The sequence below is a fragment of the Aquarana catesbeiana genome, linkage group LG06 (genome assembly GCF_042186555.1).
Source record: "Aquarana catesbeiana isolate 2022-GZ linkage group LG06, ASM4218655v1, whole genome shotgun sequence".
NCBI lineage: Eukaryota > Metazoa > Chordata > Amphibia > Anura > Ranidae > Aquarana > Aquarana catesbeiana.
The window spans coordinates 342,231,490-342,250,661 of NC_133329.1; the positions used below are offsets into that span (position 1 = coordinate 342,231,490).

General features: G+C 43.5%; 1 protein-coding gene across 4 annotated transcripts in view; it reads right to left on the minus strand.

Annotated features, from left to right (window-relative positions):
- Positions 1–19,172, minus strand: part of UBR3 (ubiquitin protein ligase E3 component n-recognin 3) — a 327,861-nt gene that overhangs the window by 179,517 nt on the left and 129,172 nt on the right. For all 4 annotated transcript variants that reach the window (XM_073633943.1, XM_073633941.1, XM_073633940.1 and 1 more), the window contains exons 17-18: positions 17,583–17,670; positions 17,088–17,227 (exon numbers count right to left, since the gene is read on the minus strand). In XM_073633943.1, the coding sequence (XP_073490044.1) occupies positions 17,088–17,227; positions 17,583–17,670 (228 nt within the window). The remainder of the gene's footprint in view (positions 1–17,087; positions 17,228–17,582; positions 17,671–19,172) is intronic.

Sequence of the window (19,172 nt, forward strand, 5' to 3'; positions counted from 1 at the left end):
TGTAATTGAATGTTATAAAAAATTACCTGTTTCAATCTGCACCGCTGTAAGTTTCTGTAATATGCAATGCAATATGGTTACCTGGAGGTATTCTGTACACAGATGATGTACAGAACGACCCCCAGATATGTCATTTTCTGCTTGTGTGATTGGCTCACTGATTTTCCCAGAAGTCTACACTAAGATCTGATGGACAGATTACTGGGAGGGGCCGGAAAAGATCCGGCTGTCGCGGTGCACGTTGGCACCAATGACAAAGTCAGAGGCAGATGGAGTGTCCTAAAGAACAATTTTAGGGACTTAGGAGCTAAATTGAGGAAAAAGACCTCCAAGGTGGTATTCTCAGAAATACTACCGATACCTCGAGCCACATCAGAAAAGCAGAGGGAGATTAGGAAAGTAAACAAGTGGCTGAGGAGCTGGTGTAGTAAGGAAGGGTTTGGGTTCCTGGAGAACTGGGCCGACTTCTTAGTCAGTCACCAGTTCTTTCGAAAGGACGGACTGTACCTAAATGAGGAGGGTGCAGATCTGCTGGGAGTGAAGATGGCTGAAAAGTTAGAGGCGTTTTTAAACTAGGCGACGGGGGGAGGGGGTCCAGAGGTAGACATAGTCAGTGTGGAACATATTCCAGAGGGTAGTATTGGGGGCGTTAGTGGTAGGTTGACTAAAGCACATAAACCCGTAGGTATAGTAACAAGGGGGCGTGGTCAAGATGGCGACCTGAGCGGACGTGGATGACTGGAGCTCCACAGCTTGAAGGCCTATTTATCCGGTATTACGGGATTCTCTACTATCCTACCTAATTTTTTTGTTGCACCCGTTGCTGCTGGGCATGAAAAAAGGGAAGTCTGGCTCTGACCGACGACGGAACTTGGCTCCTAAGACACCTCTGCCTTCCCAAAGACTGCACGTGGTGCCTCGGCTCAGCATGGTATCTCAGACGGAGCAGCCTGACCTACCTCCGCTGGGAGTGGAACAATTTAATGCCCTTATGCAGGCCATCACGGGTTGCCAGATCACCCTGACAGCGGGACTAGCTGTCGGAAGCGGAACGAAGAGTGGGTGACACAGAGGATTTGGTTTGTGAACATCATGCTTCCCTCCACACTTTGCAGTTCAAGATGAAGGTATGTGAATCTCGTACAGAGGACAGCGAGAACAGGAATCGAAGGAATAACTTACGCTTGGTGGGCCTCTCCGCACCAAAGACCTGAAGTACAGTATGCTGTTTCCAGCTCACCTGCGGGTGGTGGATGGCGAGTCTACCGGTTACTTTACCTGCCCAGAAGAGGCTTTGCAGTGGCTAGAATCTCCCCCACGTGTACGCTGAATTGGCCCGCTGAGTGGATGGGGGTGCTCAGTCCCCCCCCCCCTCCTTTAGCTTGTTCTGCCACACTCTACATTTACACCTATGGTCCTAACCTACCTTACTGCAGAGGCCCTAATGGGTTGTTTGGACTAGATGTGCTGCACCGATTTGGTCCCCCTGGATAAGTGGTGGGCCCTGGCGCTGCGGCCTACATTCTCTCACTGTCTGTGAATCTCCATCGACCCTTTTGGAACTGTGACTATTGTACCTGCTATTACCAGGTGAGTTTCCATCCCTCCTTACGGCATACGCTACACTAGCAGGATGTGCTTTTATTCCCCCACAATCCATGCTCTCTTCCCAGTGGATGCCATCTATCTTGCTGGCGGATGGTGAGCTGTATCCCGCACTCTGTTTTTTGCTGCCGCTGGGATATGCTACAACGCAGAATAGTGTCGCCAATATGCAGCGTGTACCCATGGCTGCTGACTCGGCGCCTTGCCGAGTGTGGATGGGGGAGGCGGGCTGTTTGCAGAGAGGGGAGATGGTTTCCCACACCCTCTTCCCCTGTTCAATATGTTCTACAGAGTTTATACCTGTTCCTTACTGGATTCCTGTTGTTACTAAGTTTGTGCCCTTGGCAAAAGTCCAAGTAAACTGAAGAAACATACTTTCTATACTCCTTTAGTTTTGGATCCCTCATTACCTATAGCCTTCCAGACACGTTGCTGGTGGAGCTGCTGCTCCCACTGTTCGGAACTGAGTGCTCATTGCACTTCCTGTTACGCACTGCCCCCCTAGGAGACTGTTCTAAAGACTTAGTTCACCATGGTTTGGGTTGTTTTAGGTTCAGGTACTCAAACTCTCCATGGTTTTTCTGTTCTGTGTGGGGTGGGTTGGGGTGGGGTGGGGTGTTTTTATGGTTCTTGATAAGACGGATATGTTACAATAGACCTAGGTCTCAGATGTTTATGTCTACTCTGCTGGCCAACTTTTCCTTTCCAGGCTGGGCATCCTCCTACACCCACATGTTGTTTACTCTGCGAATCCCTCCAGATCTAATGGATAGAGTGCTACCCGTTGATCACCCCTGCTATTCTATGACATGGCTCCCTTAAAGATCCTGTCCTGGAACATCAGGGTTGTCAACGATAAGATAAAGAGGTCATTGGTTTTTGCCTACCTCAAGAAGTATAGCCCCCATGTCTGCATACTGCAGGAGACCCACCTGGTTGGGGCTAAGGTTCTGGCACCTAAAAAGCCGTGGGTGGCTCACCATTTTCATGGTACCTAATTGGGTTACGCCCGTGGGGTTAATATCCTAATCTATAAATTTCTTAATTTTGAACTGCTGGCGGTTAAACTGCAATAATTAACACAGTTCATATGTTGATAGTCGGACTCCATCTACTGCACCCCCCCCCCCCCACACACCTCCTTCAATAACCTTATATCTACGCTTTCCCAATTCCCCATCGATAACATCCTTCTTGCTTGCAGGAGATTTCAACACGCTCCCGAACCCCTCTCTTGATAGACTGTCTCCCAATCCTGCTACGGATTTGGCCCAGTCTCACTGGGCAAATATTTTTGGGCTCATGGATGTGTGGCGGTGGAAGTACCCCCCCGGGACAGTGTTTACACCTGTCACTCTGCCTTATAATACACTGTCCCGCAATGACCTTATATATGCCAGTGCTGGCTTACTACTCAAAATGAATGGGGTCCTGGTGCTTCCCCGTGATATATCCGATCATTCACCGCTTCTGTGTGGTCTACAGACCCTGACCCTCCCAGCAGACAGACTCTGGCATCTTTCCCGCTACTGGAGGGACCAGACCGGGGTGTCCCCTCCCCCCAGGGTTTTCTGCCTTGGCAATCAAACCCGTGGCTATTCTCCTCGGGTATACTTCTGGGGTAAGGGGTATAGGGGTGGGTTCCATACAAGAGACGATCTCGTTATACGCCGACACCCTGCTGTACCTTAGGGATGACGAAGCTTCCCTACAGGCTGCCATATCAGTCATTGACCGACTTTGGTGCTTCTTGGGAATCTGTATCACCTCAGGCAAGTCTATACTCTTCTCTTTAGGTAGGGATACCGACTCTCCACGTCCATCTACACAGCTGCAGAGGGTGTACCAGTTTAGATACCTAGGGGATGGAAATCCATTGGGATCTGAAACAATTTACCCCCCTCAAGCTACACCCAGTGGTCTCCCTATTGTCCCACCTTTGTGCTGCCTGGAGGTCATTACCCCTCACCCCTATAGGTCGGGTTAACCTGGTCAAAATGTCAGTGCTGGCTAAATTTATCTACCTTTTTAGACAGGCCCCTGTCCCTATACCTAATAAAATTTTTAAGAAACTTGATATTATTGTTATGTTCTTTGTCTGGAAGGGGGCCCCTCCTAGGGTTGCAAAGACTACCCTGCAACTACCCCTCATGCTGGGAGGACTTGCTTTACCGTGCTTCATTAAAATATTACTGGGCAGCTATCCTTGTAACTCTTAAGTGATGGCTTCAGAGGAGCTGGCCAATCCTGCTTCTACACTTGAGGCGGCATTGCTTGGCACATACTCTGAGCTGCGCAGGTTAATATATCGAGGTCCTCGCTCTAACGTGAATGTGACTAGGGCTGCAACTAACAATTATTTTCATAATCTATTAGTTGGCCGATTATTGTTTCGATTAATTGGTTAATAACCATAAAAAAAAAAAAAAAAAAGTGTGGTGTATAATTTAGTTAATATGTAAAGTTTAAAAAAAAGGCAATTTATTCTTAAATATCTCTATACAGTGGTAAATATAAATAACCAACTATATGGTAAGGGAGCAAAATATCTAATCCATTCTGGGAATAACAGACAGAAGAAATATACTGTACATACTATTAGAAGAGATATACTCAATATACTATTAGAGGAGATAGACTGTATAAACTGTTAGAGAAGAGATATACTGTACATACTATTAGAGGAGAGATGTACTGTACATACTATTAAAGGGTGAATCTGATATCAGACTCAGAGATCAAATGTCTTCCTTCAAAAAAAAAAAATGTATTTTAAGAACGTTCATTCGATTTTCTAATCGTTAGTGGGGGTCAAATCGACGTTCATTTTCAACCACAGTGACAGGAAAATTTGGAAATAGAAAACTTCTTGGTCAAAGGAATTTTCAGACAGTGTATGTGGTTTTCGTTCAGAAATTACATTCATTTTAAAAACAGAATGTTAAAAACAAGTGAAAATTTCAAACAACATTCTTTCATTCAGAACCAAAAAAGCACAGTTTTTGCGTTAAAAAAAAAGTCCCTGACCCTTTCCAAATATGCAGCGGCTGAAAAAAGCAAAGCTGTGAACGTGTCCAATGGGAAACCATGTTAATGAACTGCAGTGCGCTTCTGCAAAAAAAGCACCAAAAAACACATAGATGTGAACCAGGTCTAAGATGTTTAGTAACATAATGGGGTTAAAAAAACTAAAATTAGCCCTTTATAGTACAAAAAAAAAAGCAGATAATCACTACTGTAAGAGGTTCATTTTTTACTGTAGAACTGTGAAAGTAACATCAACAGTAGCAATTATTTGCTATTTTTGTACTATAAAGGGCTCGTTTTTTTTTTTAACCTTATTATGTTACTGGCTGATTAATCGATTATGAAAATAGTAATCAATTTCATAATCGATTAGTTGTCGATTAATCGATTAGTTGTTTCAGCCCTAAATGTGAAACCTATGAAAAGAAACCCTTAAAGTCTGAGATGCTGTCCGGTCGAAGATCGAGAGCCCGAATACGTGGTCTCACATACACCACTATGGGGCAACCAACGACTACCTCACTTCTGCTCTATCCCTGATCCTGTCCTGTGGGCTAGATACGGGATTATGACCCTGGGTGATGTAGTCCATCGGGGACAATTGCACACTTATGAAAACCTTAAGAGGCCACATGTTTTTTTTAGATCTCTTCAAATATGCCACGCCTTACAGGCCCAATTCTCGACCACTATATGTTTGGAGATGTCTGGAATGGAAAATGTTCTCAGATCCCCCGATGGTGAGAAAACCCTTTCTACCCTATATAACATATTAGTCACACTAGATACGTCTAAGGTCTCTCAATTATTCTCATCCTGGCAGCGGGATATTCCCACGTTGGTGGATGATGACTGGGAGGAGGGTATTCAACAGTATCTTACCCTGGTGATCTCGGCACGAGATCAATTCACCCAACTTAAATTTCTCCATTGAGCCTATTATTCTCCTGCATGGTTGGCCAAGATCTATCCTAACAGAACAGCGGTTTGTCCTAAATGTGGTTCAGATAATGCTGACTTCTTCCATGTAGTGTGGTCATGTCCTCGATTGCAGGAATACTGGAAGGGGGTAGTGGAAGATATTAATAGTGTCGGGAAACTGAAAGTCCCACATAGTCCTATCTCCCTTCTATTAGGCATATGTGACACATTGGAGGCCCCCCAAAGGAAAAAACTATTTGTTTTCTATGTAGCCTTCTATGCTAAGAAGGCAATCCTCCTCCAATGGAATCAAGCCCAACCTCCTGCTATACAACTCTGGAAATCCCTAGTGAATACAGCTCTACCACTTTACAAGTTGACATACTTGGGCAGAAATTGCCCAAAGAAGTTCGATAAGCTGTGGGCCGCATGGGTTAAGGCGAGACAATTGACTCTTGAGTAGGGTTCGGAGGCCTCCTTCTCATTTCTTCTTTTTCCTATGGTTGTCCTTCTGGCAGATGGATGTTCAGGTCAGTTAATTAGGTTGAGTTGATGATTAGAATCTCTTCCATCTACCCACGGGCTACCACGTATATGTATTACTTGTAGTACTCTATGTGCCCTTCTCTCTTACAGCTACTGACCCCCCCCCCCCACGATGTGTATACTTCCTCTCTTTTAGAGGTTGTTTGCTGGCAGAAATCTAGATGTTGATTTCTAATCCGACTGCTTATTTTATTCTCATCTGTAGGAATGTACCACCAATGTCTTATTTGTTTGTTTTGAAACTTAAATAAAATTTATGTTAAAGTATAGTAATATATATATAGTCCTATTTGCAATCTCGGAACACCCAATAAGTATGCGACCGGTCTGAACTACGTGGCATGTTCACCAATGCCAGGAGCCTGGTGGACAAGATAGGAGAACTAGAGATACGGTTGTACGAGGAGGATTTAGATTTTGTGGGAATTTCAGAGACTTGGTTCAACAGCTCTCATGATTGGCTGGCAACCATTCATGGGTATTCCCTTTATCGCAGGGATAGAGAAGGTAAAAAAGGGGAGGGGTATGCCTGTATATCAAGAATAATGTACAAGTGAATGTGAGAGATGACATCACTAAGGGAGCTAGGGAGGAGGTGGAATCCTTATGGGTAGAGCTCCAAAGGGATGAAACTAAGAGAAAAATAATACTGGGAGTATGCTATAGGCCCCCTAACCTGAGGGAGGAGGAGGAGACTGACCTCCTATCACAATTTGCATTAGCAGCAAAGATGGGAAGTGTCATCATAATGGGGGATTTTAATTACCCAGACAGACTGGGTGGAAGGAACGGCGCATTCGTCTAAGGCTCGCCAGTTCCTAAATATCTTGCAGGTCAATTTGATGGGTCAGATGGTAGACACACCTACTGATTACCAACAATACAGACCAGAACACTGATGTGGAAATGAGCAATTTAGGAAACAGCGATCACAGGTCAGTTTGTTTCAGTATAAAAAATAGGAAACATAAGGGGAATACAAAGACATTGAATTTCAAATGAGCAAACTTCCCCAAACTAAGAAGATATAAATTGGGATAAAATCTTAGGAACAAAGAAAAACGGAGGAGAGATGGGTTTGCTTTAAGAGCATATTAAATACGTGCATTAGCCAGTGCATCCCATTGGGAAATAAATTTGGAGCAAACAAAAGTCCCGGATGGCTTAACTCCAATGTAAAAATGCATATAAAAGCAAAAGGAGAAGGCCTTCAAAAAATACAAGGCTGAGGGATCATCAGCAGCATTCCGACTTGACAAAGAATGCAACAAAAATGTAAGGGTGCAATTAGGGTGGCCAAGACAGAACACGAAAGACACATAGTGGAGGTGAGCAAAAAAAAAAAAGTATATAAACAGTAAAAAAGGGAGGACAGACCATATTGGCCCCATAAAGAACGAGGAAGGAAATCTGGTTACAAAGGATGGGGAGATGGCAAAGGTATTGAATTTATTCTTCTCCTCAGTCTTCACAAGGGACTCGGGGGCTTCAGTAACCAAAACTGCAGTGTTTATCCTCATGACACATCACAGGAAGCACCCTCATGGCTAACAGAGGACAGAATTAGAAATAGACTTATAAAACTGAACATTAATAAATCACCGGGACCAGATGGCTTGCACCCGAGGGTCCTTAGGGAACTCAGTCAAGTAATTGCCAGACCATTGTTCTAATTTTTACTGACAGTCTACTGACAGGAATGATACCAGCTGATTGGAGAAAAGCCAATGTAGCACCAATATTTAAAAAAGGGCCAAAATACATCCCTGCGAATTACAGACCAGTTAGCCTAACATCATTAGTATGCAAGCTCTTGGAGGGGATAAGGGACTATATACAAGCTTTTAGTACTGAAAACGGTATCATTAGCAGTAATCAGCATGGATTCATGAAAAATCGTTCTTGTCAAACCAATCTATTAACATTCTATGAGGTGGTGAGCTGCCATCTAGATAATGGAAGGCCCGTAGATGTAGTGTATCTGGATTTTGCAAAAGCATTTGACACAGTTACCCATAAACGTTTACTGTACAAAGTAAGGTCCGATGGCATGGACCATAGGGTGAGTACATGGATTGAAAACTGGCTACAAGGGCGAGTTCAGAGCGTGGTGATAAATGGGGAGTACTCGGAATGGTCAGGGGTGGAGAGTGGGGTCCCTCAGGGTTCTGTGCTGGGATAAAACCTATTTAAATTTGTTCATAAACGGCCTGGAGGATGGGGCAAACAGTTCAAACTCTGTATTTGCATACGATACCAAGCCAAGCAGGGCAATAACTTCTCCGCAAGATGTGGAAACCTTGCAAGCAGATCGGAACAAATTAATGGGGTGGGCAACTACATTGCAAATGAGGTTTAATGTGGAAAAAATGTAAAATAATGCATTTGGGTGGCAAAAATATGAATGCAATCTACTCAGCAATGCCAAGCTGCTGCTAACAAAGCAAACAGAATATTGGCATGCATTAAAAAGGGGATTAACTCAAGAGATAAAGCGATAATTCTCCCACTCTACAAGACTTTGGTCTGGCCTCACCTGGAGTATGCTGTCCAGTTCTGGGCACCAGTCCCCAGGAAGGATGTACTGGAAATGGATGAAAAACAACAAATACTGGAGACCAAGCTCATCTAAAATAAAGTCCTATAGGGCAGGTCTCGGTGAGGTGGGTAGTGACCCACGTCATCGAACACTAAACCTGTTAGTATACACTTAGAAAAGAACCATTCCCTGTATGTGGACCAAAGGCCACCGGATGGCAATCCTCTGAATACAAAAGCATATATATTCAAAAAAGATAGAGACAAAGGTCCCAAAAGGTATTCTTCAGAAAGGATACAGAAAGTGTAAAGGACTAATTTAACTTTATTTAATTGTACAAAAACAAATGCTTGCAAAAATACTTTTCTTGATCATACATCACGGGACACAGAGTATTCATTACATAGTGGGTTAGATAGGCACCATCGGTGATTGGACACTGGTTAGCCCCAATTAAGGAGAATTCCTCCCCTATATAACCCCTTCCATACGGGGAGGACATCAGTTTTTTCATCAGTGTCTAAGGAGGTTGGTCACGTAAAACATGTGCTGTGAAGAAAGCTCCAGTTTGGTCCCTGCGGGGGCTTAAAGGGCTGTGCTGACCGGATCCATATCTCGGGCCGATATTTTGACTCCCAAGATGGTATGGTACTCGGGCCTCGTCATCGGAAGAAGCAAGGTTTTAACTGTAAGTCTCTCTTTGGAGGACTGGGCTCTGAGAAAACCAGGCTTGGTGTACTATTAAAACAGAGGCGCGAAAGTTTCTTAGAGGTTTCTCTGAGTAGGAACCCAAAAAACCCTGAAGGTTGGCACAACGCTACCCGCCGTGATGGGTGAAGGCTGGAAACTGTCTGTTCTCAGCAGTTCCTGCGGCGGGGACAGGTAAGAGACGTTAAATTATATATATATATATATATATATATATATATATATATATATATATATATATATATATATAGATAGATAGATAGATAGATAGATAGATAGATAGACAGTATAGATTACAAATGGATTTTCTTCAATGAGTAGTTGCATGTCTTACCTGATTTCCACCACTAGAGGAAGTAAGGAGCAAACTTACGTGCCTTTCAGATACACATTCAGTGAAGCTGGTGTCCAATCCACTCACTTCCTCCACTGCAGGTGTGCAGACGCCAGGTGGCTAATTTAAAAGCCCAGAGCGTTCACAGCATCCTAAAGTGGTCGGATCCAGGCTAATCTAAGACACCTACTCGGCATCAGGTTGTGCAGTATTAAGCATATATGTATATTGTGAGACTTTTAGCACAACAGTGATTGCATATGTACTAGTACCTCTGCTTTGTAGCTTGGGTCTAGGTCTCCTCGTAAGAGGGTCTCGGGGGGAGGTAATAAGGGCACAAGAAAGTCACCGCCTGTGTCTAGGGGTCCTAAAGATGCCTGCAGATTAACATCCCCCCCTGCAAGACTGGAGCCAGCCTCACAGGATGAGTCAGTGCCCCTGTCAGGTTTTGCAGCCTCTCCTAATGTTACAGCCCCAGCGTATGTCACAGAGGATTCCCTTAGGGCTACAATGGAGGGTTTTGAGGGAAGAATTATGAATTTTATTTCAGCTTCCTTAAAAGATAGCCCCTCCCTCTGCTGCACTTTCTCTTTCAGATGATTCTTCTGACAATGAGGAGAGATCTCTATCCAGAGATAGGGATCAAGAGCAGTCTGAGGATTCAGAGGAAGAGGAGAGAGCTTCTTCCTCTCAGGCACTCAAGAAGCAGGTCCAGTATTATACTGAACTAGTGCGTTCCACATTTAAAATGCCCTCTGCTGAGGCCGCTATATCCTCTGTATCTTCCCTGGGGGTCAGAAGGATCCCACAGACTGCCTTTTCCTTTCCAATTCATCCTTTAATGGATAAATTGTTGTATGAGGACATCCCGATAAACTGTTTACTCCTCCTAAAAGGTTTTCTATGCTTTATCCTCTGGAGGAAAGCTTCACCAAGAAGTGGGAGGTCCCATCCGTGGATGCGGCGGTCTCTTGTGTGAATAAAAACCTGACCTGTCCCTTGGACAATGCTCAGGTGTTTAAAGATCCAACTGATAAAAAGCTGGAAACTTTATTAAAAAGCCTCCTTCTCCATGGCTGGCGCTGTAGTCCAACCTACAGTCGCAACTGTGGGTTTGTGTCAATTCCTCAAGGAACAGGTTAAGCAGATGCTTGGCCTCCTTCCCAGTGAGGAAGTGGAGAACTATGCAGACCTTCCACAAGTGCTGTGTTTTATGACAGATGCCATTCTGGATTCTGCCCAGCAAGCATCTCGTTTGTCTCTCCTGTTGGTACACATGCGCAGGTCCCTTTGGCTTAAAAGCTGGGCAGCAGAGCTTTCATGCAAAAGATATTTAGCTGGCTTCCCATTCAAAGGGGAACGCCTATTTGGGGATGACCTAGATAATTTTATCCAAAAAATTACAGGTGGTAAATCTACACTCCTACCAGTTAAGAGGAGTAAACGTCCACCATTCAAACGGTCTCTTTCCCCTTCCCCTGGAACATCAGGCTCTAAGCAGTGGTGATGGCCTTCCCAATCTACTTTCAGAGGAAAGGCCCAGGGTCACACCCAAGGGCAGAAAAAGGCTTGGGGACGAAAGACTGCCAAGCAGAGCCCCAAAACATCCCTGTGAAGGGGCGCCCCCACTCGGCCGAGTGGGGGGAAGGCTCCTACAGTTTTCAGGAGCCTGGCGGGAAGAGGTTCAAGACAAGTGGGTGGTCTCTTCAGTATCTCTAGGTTACAAAATAGAGTTCCTAGAGCTTCCACCAGCTCGTTACCTAAGGTCAAGAGTTCCCAAAGATCCAGTAAAGCGAGAACTGCTACTACTGGCCTTAGATCGCTTACTATCCCAGGAAGTGATAGTAGAAATGAACCCAAAAGATCAGGGTTCTACTTGAATCTCTTCACCGTTCCAAAGCCAAATGGAGATGTCAGACGCATCCTAGATCTAAAGGATCTGAATCAGTTTCTACACATTCGATCCTTCAGAATGCAGTCAATTCATTCAGTGGTCTTCACCCTGCAGGGGGGAGAATTTATGGCATCAATAGATATCAAGGATGCATATCTTCATGTGCCGATTTTTTCCCACTCACCAAAGATATCTAAGGTTCGCGGTAGACCAGCGCCATTTCCAGTTTGTGGCCCTTCCTTTCGGTCTCGCCACAGCTCCTTGAATTTTTACAAAAATTCTAGACCCTCTCTTAGCAAATCTAAGAGCTCAGGGCATAACTGTGGTAGCTTATCTAGACGATTTGCTACTCATAGAGCAATCGGTGGCACACCTGAACCGCACTGTCTTCAAGACAGTAAGACATTTGGAAAGACTAGGCTGGATAATCAACCTAGAAAAGTCTTCTTTGCAACCTTCAACAAGGTTGGAGTATCTAGGCATGATCATAGACACCGCTCAAGGCAGGGTGTTTCTACCAGAGCCAAAGGTCAAGGCCGTAAGAGCTCTAGTCCGCTTAGTATTAAGCAAAAAGAGTCCATCCATTCGGCTATGTATGAGACTGTTAGGAAAGATGGTTGCCTCTTTCGAGGCTGTTCCATTTGCCCAGTTTCACTCAAGGCCCCTGCAGAGAAGCATTCTCGCAGCTTGGAACAAAAAGACTCATGCCTTGGATCTTCCGATGTGCCTATCCCCAAGGATACGCAAAAGCCTCAATTGGTGGTTACGAACCAAAAATCTTTTGAAAGGCAAAGCCTTTCTTCCACTACAATGGAAGATCGTAACCACAGATGCCAGTCTGACAGGCTGGGGAGCAGTTCTGGAAGAAACATGCACGCAGGGAAGATGGTCTGCAACCGAGAGACGCTTGCCCAACAATATTTTATAAATTCGGGCAATTTACTTGGCCCTCATGGACTGGTCTTACAGGCTACAGGGTCATCCTATTCGGATACAATCCAACAATGCCACGGCTGTGGCTTACATCGCACCATCGTCGCACCAACCTTTTCTTAAGCCACTTGTTGGTGTGATTAGGACAACTTGGCAAGCAATTGCATTATATATTGGATTCTTTGAAAGATGAACTGGGACTACTCAACAGGGAGCAACTTTAAGGAAGGTCTGTGAAGGACTATTACCCATTTTGTCTTTTCAAATGGAAGGAAGATCCACCAAATATCTCCAATGACTGAGTATATCCGGTGACCTATGAGTCTCTATCGCTGAGCGGCTGGTCCATTTGTATGAATATAGGGGATACAGACATACGGATCAAGATGTCAGAACGGTGAGCTGTACTGGGTTAACCCCCTGCCTTAATACCGTTACTGTTTCCTTTGACCGATGTTATCCCTCATTAACCAATTGTGATTCATACCTACATAGCAAACAATGACCTGCGTTTTTCAACTGTGTGATTTTGAAATCCATATGCATTGCTGCTTTACAAGTCTGAGTGGAAGTTACTTGCTGAACATCCTTTGACAGCGGTTATCCCTGATTAATCAATTGTGATCCATACTTACATAATAACCAATGACCTGCGCTTTTCAAACTGTGCGATTTTGAAATCCATATGCATTGCTGCTTTACAAGTCTGAATGGAAGTTACTTGCTGAGCGGAACACACGAACTCTCCATTCATAATCACCGCTGGCTAATCTCATCTATATCACAGTGACTTTTGTCTCTATTGAGTTACCAGGCCAATCTGCGGTGAATATACAACAATCAGATTGAACCGTGTGTGTGAGATGGGTGACTGATGTGTATGGCTGGATTTGCTATGGACACCGGTGTTCCATTAAGACCTTCTTGTCTTAATTTTAATTAAATGTGTTTGGAGGAGGGATTTGGGAACAAAAAAAAAGTATTTTTGCAAGTATTTGTTTTTGTACAATTAATTAAAGTTAAATTAGTCCTTTACACTTTCTGTATCCTTTCTGAAGAATACCTTTTGGGACCTTTGTCCCTATCTTTTTGAATGTACTGGAAATGGAGCGAGTACAGAGAAGGGCAACAAAGCTAATAAAGGGACTGGAGGATATTAGTTATGAAGAAAGGTTACGAGCACTGAAGTTCTCTCTGGAGAAGAGACGCTTGAGAGGGGATATGGTTTTAAATTTACAAATACAATACTGGTGATCCCACAATAGGGATAAAACTTTTCCGTGGAAGGAAGTTTAATAAGATATGTGGCCACTCATTAAGATTAAAAGAAAAGAGGTTTAACCTTAGACTGCGTAGAGCGGCAAGGATGTGGAATTCACTTCCACAGGCGGTGGTTTCAGTGGGGAGCATCGATAGTTTAAAAAAACTATTAGATAAGCACCTGAAAGACCACAACACACAGGGGTATACAATGTAATACTGAAATATAAATCACACACATAGGTTGGACTTGATGGACTTGTGTCTTTTTTTAGCCTCACCTACTATGTAACTAAGATACAAATTAAATTTGCAAATTTTTGCTAATTTGCTAATTTTGCTCATCAGAGCACTGCAGGTGCAACACCTGGCTGACAATTATAAAACCACTCCCATACAGATTCACTCTGAACATGGACACAAACAGCTATTTCTTCAGAATAACAAAAGGTAGGAATCTGCAACAAAAGTTCCTTAAAATACCTGCCATGTACATAAATCATAAACAATAACATAAAAACAGAGGATTCTACACACCCAAATGAGTTAACTACATAATTTATTGCGTCAGAAAGCTATACAAAGGTTGCTAGCACAAAACCAAAAACCCCACAATCCCCATAACCTCCCAAAAACACCCCCTCCTCCTAAGTTATCCCAAACACCTCACCCTGTATGGGACAGAAACGCACCACCCCTCGTAATCAACATCAGTCAGGACTGATCACTTACATAGCTGAATTCTCTACCTGTGTTACTAGTGTTAACCAGCCGAATATTGGATGAGTTGATATCGATTGGATGTCAGCGTGTTCTATCCCATTTTTTGATCACCTATACCCCATACATGACTGACTTGACTGTGCAGATATCCCTGTGGGTTCATATTGGCCAATGTATCCCTGTTCCATCACAGGGCAGTGTACAACACACCCATTGTGGCTCTAAGGTGGATCACTGCACCCTTTAGGGAACAGGTTTTGGGGATCTCTGGTAGGTTGGCTCAGAGACATGTTTTAAGGAGTGATTGTAATGGAGAGGGGGCTCAGCTCCCTGCAGGGACTGCATCCCCCACCACTCGCTTGATTACGAGGGGTGGTGGGTTTTTTGTCCCATACAGGGTGAGGTATTTGGGATAACTTAGGAGGAGGGGGTGTTTTGGGGAGGTTATGGGGATTGTGGGGGTTTTTGGTTTTGTACTAGCAACCTTTGTATAGCTTTCTGATGCAATAAATTATGTAGTTAACCCAGTTGGGTGTGTAGAATCCTCTGTTTGTTGTTTTGTGTTTTTGTTTATCATATATCTTGATTACACCCCCCCTTAGATACTGGGTGAGTACTACACACAGGAATTAGGTGGGATTCCCATTTTTCTTCGATTTTTGATGTACATAGATCACCCAGAGGGATTTTTTTTTTACTTAGCAAAAGTGGAGTTACTCTTCAAGTTTTGCTTTAAGTATAGAGGTAAGACAAATATTGATGGATTCTGCTTGTGACAGCCCAACACAGGCTATCAGACAATAACAGAGGTTTAAGGAAGGAAGGGTGACCCCTGGAACTCGCACATCTAAGACGTCCTGCTGCAATGAATGGAGTGGCAACCTCAGCCTGGACTCCGACCAGGCCACGCCCCCCAAGCATTACACCCCGCCCCCAAAGCTTAGTCACAGGGATTCCCATGACTAGGCTCTGGGGGCGGAGTGAAAAGCATTGGGGGCGTGGCCTGGTCGGAGTCCAGGCTGAGGTTGCCACTCCATTCATTTCAGCAGGACGTCATAGAGGCACAACTTACAGGGGTCACCCTTCCTTCCTCGAACCTTTGCAGGAGCCAGGACAGGCTCCATTCCCTGTCAGCACTCTAGCAGCAGTTGTGGATGCACTGTCAACGCGCCCCACACACTTTTCCCAGGTCACAAACAATGACAGACATGGGCTGTGATGGACAGACAGACTGACAGATAATTATGTAACAAGACAGAAACACTGACTGACACAAACAAAAAAACATACATATCCGTGCTAGAAAAAAAAAGTCCTTTAAATACCTACAAAAGTAACTAAGGAAATGATATATATCTTTAATTTAGGTTTACGTGAACCCAATGTTTAATATTTGAAATTTCATGATATTTACCTATATAAACCCTACTGTAAAACAATGAGCTTACTTTATAGATCCTTGTAAACTTACTTTATGTATCTTTATAACATTGTATACTCAATAAACTTCTTTTGACAAGGAAAAAAAAGTCCATAAAGTTTTCATCAATATCCAGAATAGTAAATCTGCCCAAAACACTTGCAAGCTTTGTCATCAACACCAGGGAGTGATAGAGCTTCCAAAACAAAAGGAAGGGAGAAAGCGCATAGATCTAGCGTAGTAAATCACTTTATTAAAAAGGAAAACAAAAATTAAAGAATTAAACTCACATTTCAGTAAATGTGAGTGCAATTCTTTCATTTTTGTTTGTCTTTTTACAGAAAATGATTCACTGCGCCAGATCTATGTGCTTCCTCTCTCCCTTTTGTTTTGACTGACACAAACAGTGGTACACATAATCAGTTGATATTTAGATGGCATTGGCACTTAAGGTTTTTAAGAGACACCGGTAATGCTTGCCACAGGTAAAAAGGGATAGTAAGATGTACTTATTTATGCAGATACCCTAGAATTCACAAAGACTGGCACAGACAGATTTTGTGAAAGTGCCTCGCATGCGTTCTTAAAGTGGCCCAGCATGCAACAAATTCATGTACCTGGTTAGAACTTGTACTTGAATTTGGTGCATGCTGCACAACTTTTACAACGCATGCGAGTCACTTACATAAAATCTGTCACTATATGCCAAAAGAAAGTTGGTCCTGATTAGCTACACTACTAGTGAGATATGAACTGTTAGTATTTTATTTTGAATTTGGCGCAAGTGTTTGGCCACAATGTATAAGTGGAGCAAATAAGAACTACCTGAACTTGGTGCACAAGTGGCAGACAAAACCAAAAACTGTTGCAGATTTTTTTTTTTTTAAATTAAGCACAACACATTAACAAAATCAATTAAACCCCCCCCCCCCGCCCCCCCCAAAAAAATGGCACGGTAGCTTTATTGAATTCCTCCCCATAGTATTTTCTTGAATAACTACAGGTACATGGGCGGGGCTAACATTAGCTGCTACCATTTCTTTCAGCTCATAAAGCAGCACCTGTCTTCTAAACAAGCTTACAAGTAAAAAGCATGCTTATGCAAAAGCATAGAACGTACAATAATCGTTTCATCAACAAGCACTTAAAACAGACACACGCTTGTTCAAATACATACCCTTTGGTGTATACATTCCTTGTTGCATGGAACCTCCAGGCTCAAAAACAGGAGCTTTAAAATCAGCAACTGCTGATAAAACAGATTCAAAACTGCAATTGCCTGGCATTATACCACTCTTAGGATTAGGGCTTTCTGGAATGTAATCGGTCAGTTAAGGAATACTAATTGAGCATATCCGTGACATCATTAAACTGAGTTTCACATTACTCACCACGAACATACCAGACAGAGATTTACTTTCACTATATCTGTGTAGATTTCCCTCCCCTACATAAATTCATATTCATTTGTTGCTTTCTAGGTGTGTTTTCATAATTGTGGAAGGAACATTATACTAAGGGCAAAGGCAGGGACTGAAATGAGTGATCTATATACTCCGGATGAATAAATAAAATACATTTTCAACCAGCTGGGTCAGGTTTTCAGTAATGAATTGGAGCAGGCATTTGTTAAATAACTGCAGGTTCTCCACAGATAATCACAGCAAAGGATATAAGGTCGAGCAGGGAGCTGTGAGTACGGTCATTCATACACAGCTGAGCAATCATCTCGGCTCTTAAGATTTCATCATCAGTCATCCCTGAAATGGTACAAACACAGGTTAGTGTTTCAGCTGATAACCAAGAAAGTTGAAATGGAAAAAAAGCTAAAATGCAACTACTGTAATGTGTTCTACCTTGTTGAAATCAGTTGTGAACTACACTACATGTGTATAGGGTTACTTACAATAGCCGAGGATGCTCCACGAAATATTATAATTTCTGGCTTGCAAAACGAAACTCTAACGCCTTGTTCACACTAGCGTATTTAAAGGATAATTTCATCTTTTGGAACAAGTTACATGTTCCACCCATATTTAGGGTGGAACTTGTAACATGTTACAGCAGCTGCAGCTTCTCCCCCCCAGTGTCAGTTGGCAGGCATCTTCTCCAGGCACCCGCTGTCACTGTTTTAAAATAACGTGGACATGTGGGGCTCCGGCCATGTCAATCATTCACAGACTTTTGAGGCTGTAGGCATGTAGTTTCAATGAACTACTATGGCACTGTTGAGCGTTCTGGTAGTTCATTCATTCTTCCTGTCAGTGTGTATCTGTCTGACCGTATGAGGTACACGCCCCCGCTTTCCAGGCTCCAAGTAAAAAAAAAAAATAATAAATGCATATTTTTTTACCTGCAGAAAGATGTGCATTTAAAATTTTTTTTTAAAAAAGTGAACTTGTGCCAGGTAGCTCCATTCATTCAGTTGGGATGCAGGCTCTGCACAGACACAGCTGCTGTTTCCAACTTGAGCAGTAGCTGTGTCTGTGCAGTTGCTTCATCTCAATTGACATTAATGGGAGTGCCTGAATGCAGATGCACAGAAGACCTATGCAGGCAATACACGAATCTCACACAGGTGTACGCTTAGACCCCTTTCACACTGGAGGCGTATTTCAGGTGCTTTAGCGCTAAAAATAGCGCCTGTAAAGCGCCTGAAAAAAGCCTCAGCTGCAATCCCAGTGTGAAAGCCCAAGTGTTCACACAAAAAGTCCTGCAAGCAGCTTCTTTGCAGCAGTGGAGGAGTGGTTGCGGGCGGATTTAGCCCTTTTTCGGCCACTAGTGAGGGTTAAAACCACCCCGCTGGTGGCCAAACAGCGCCGCTAAACGGCGCTAAAAATGGTGCCGCTTTACCGCCGACGCCCGGGCAATGTGAGTGTGAAAGCACTCTTAAAATACAATACCTGCCTAACACTAACTAGCTTTAAAAATTAGCCCCCCCCCCTTCTGCTACCCATGCAGACTAACCTGTGTAAAAATTGTGAAAGCTTACACGTTTTCAGCTTGCTCTACTCCACGGTGATCTGGTTCTCCTTTTGTCAATCAGCAGCATCTGCGGGGGAGAGGAGAGAGTGCCAACGATTCAGATGTGCAAGCCTATGTATAGCGTCACTGTTTCCAGAATTCCCAACCATCGTTGAGCACTCTCTCCTTTTCCCTTGCAGGTGCCAATTACCAACACAAGGGATCATGTGACCAGACCAGAGCAGGCTAAAAAAAAAAAAAAAATAGGCAAGTACACATTTTTTACACGTTAGGCAGA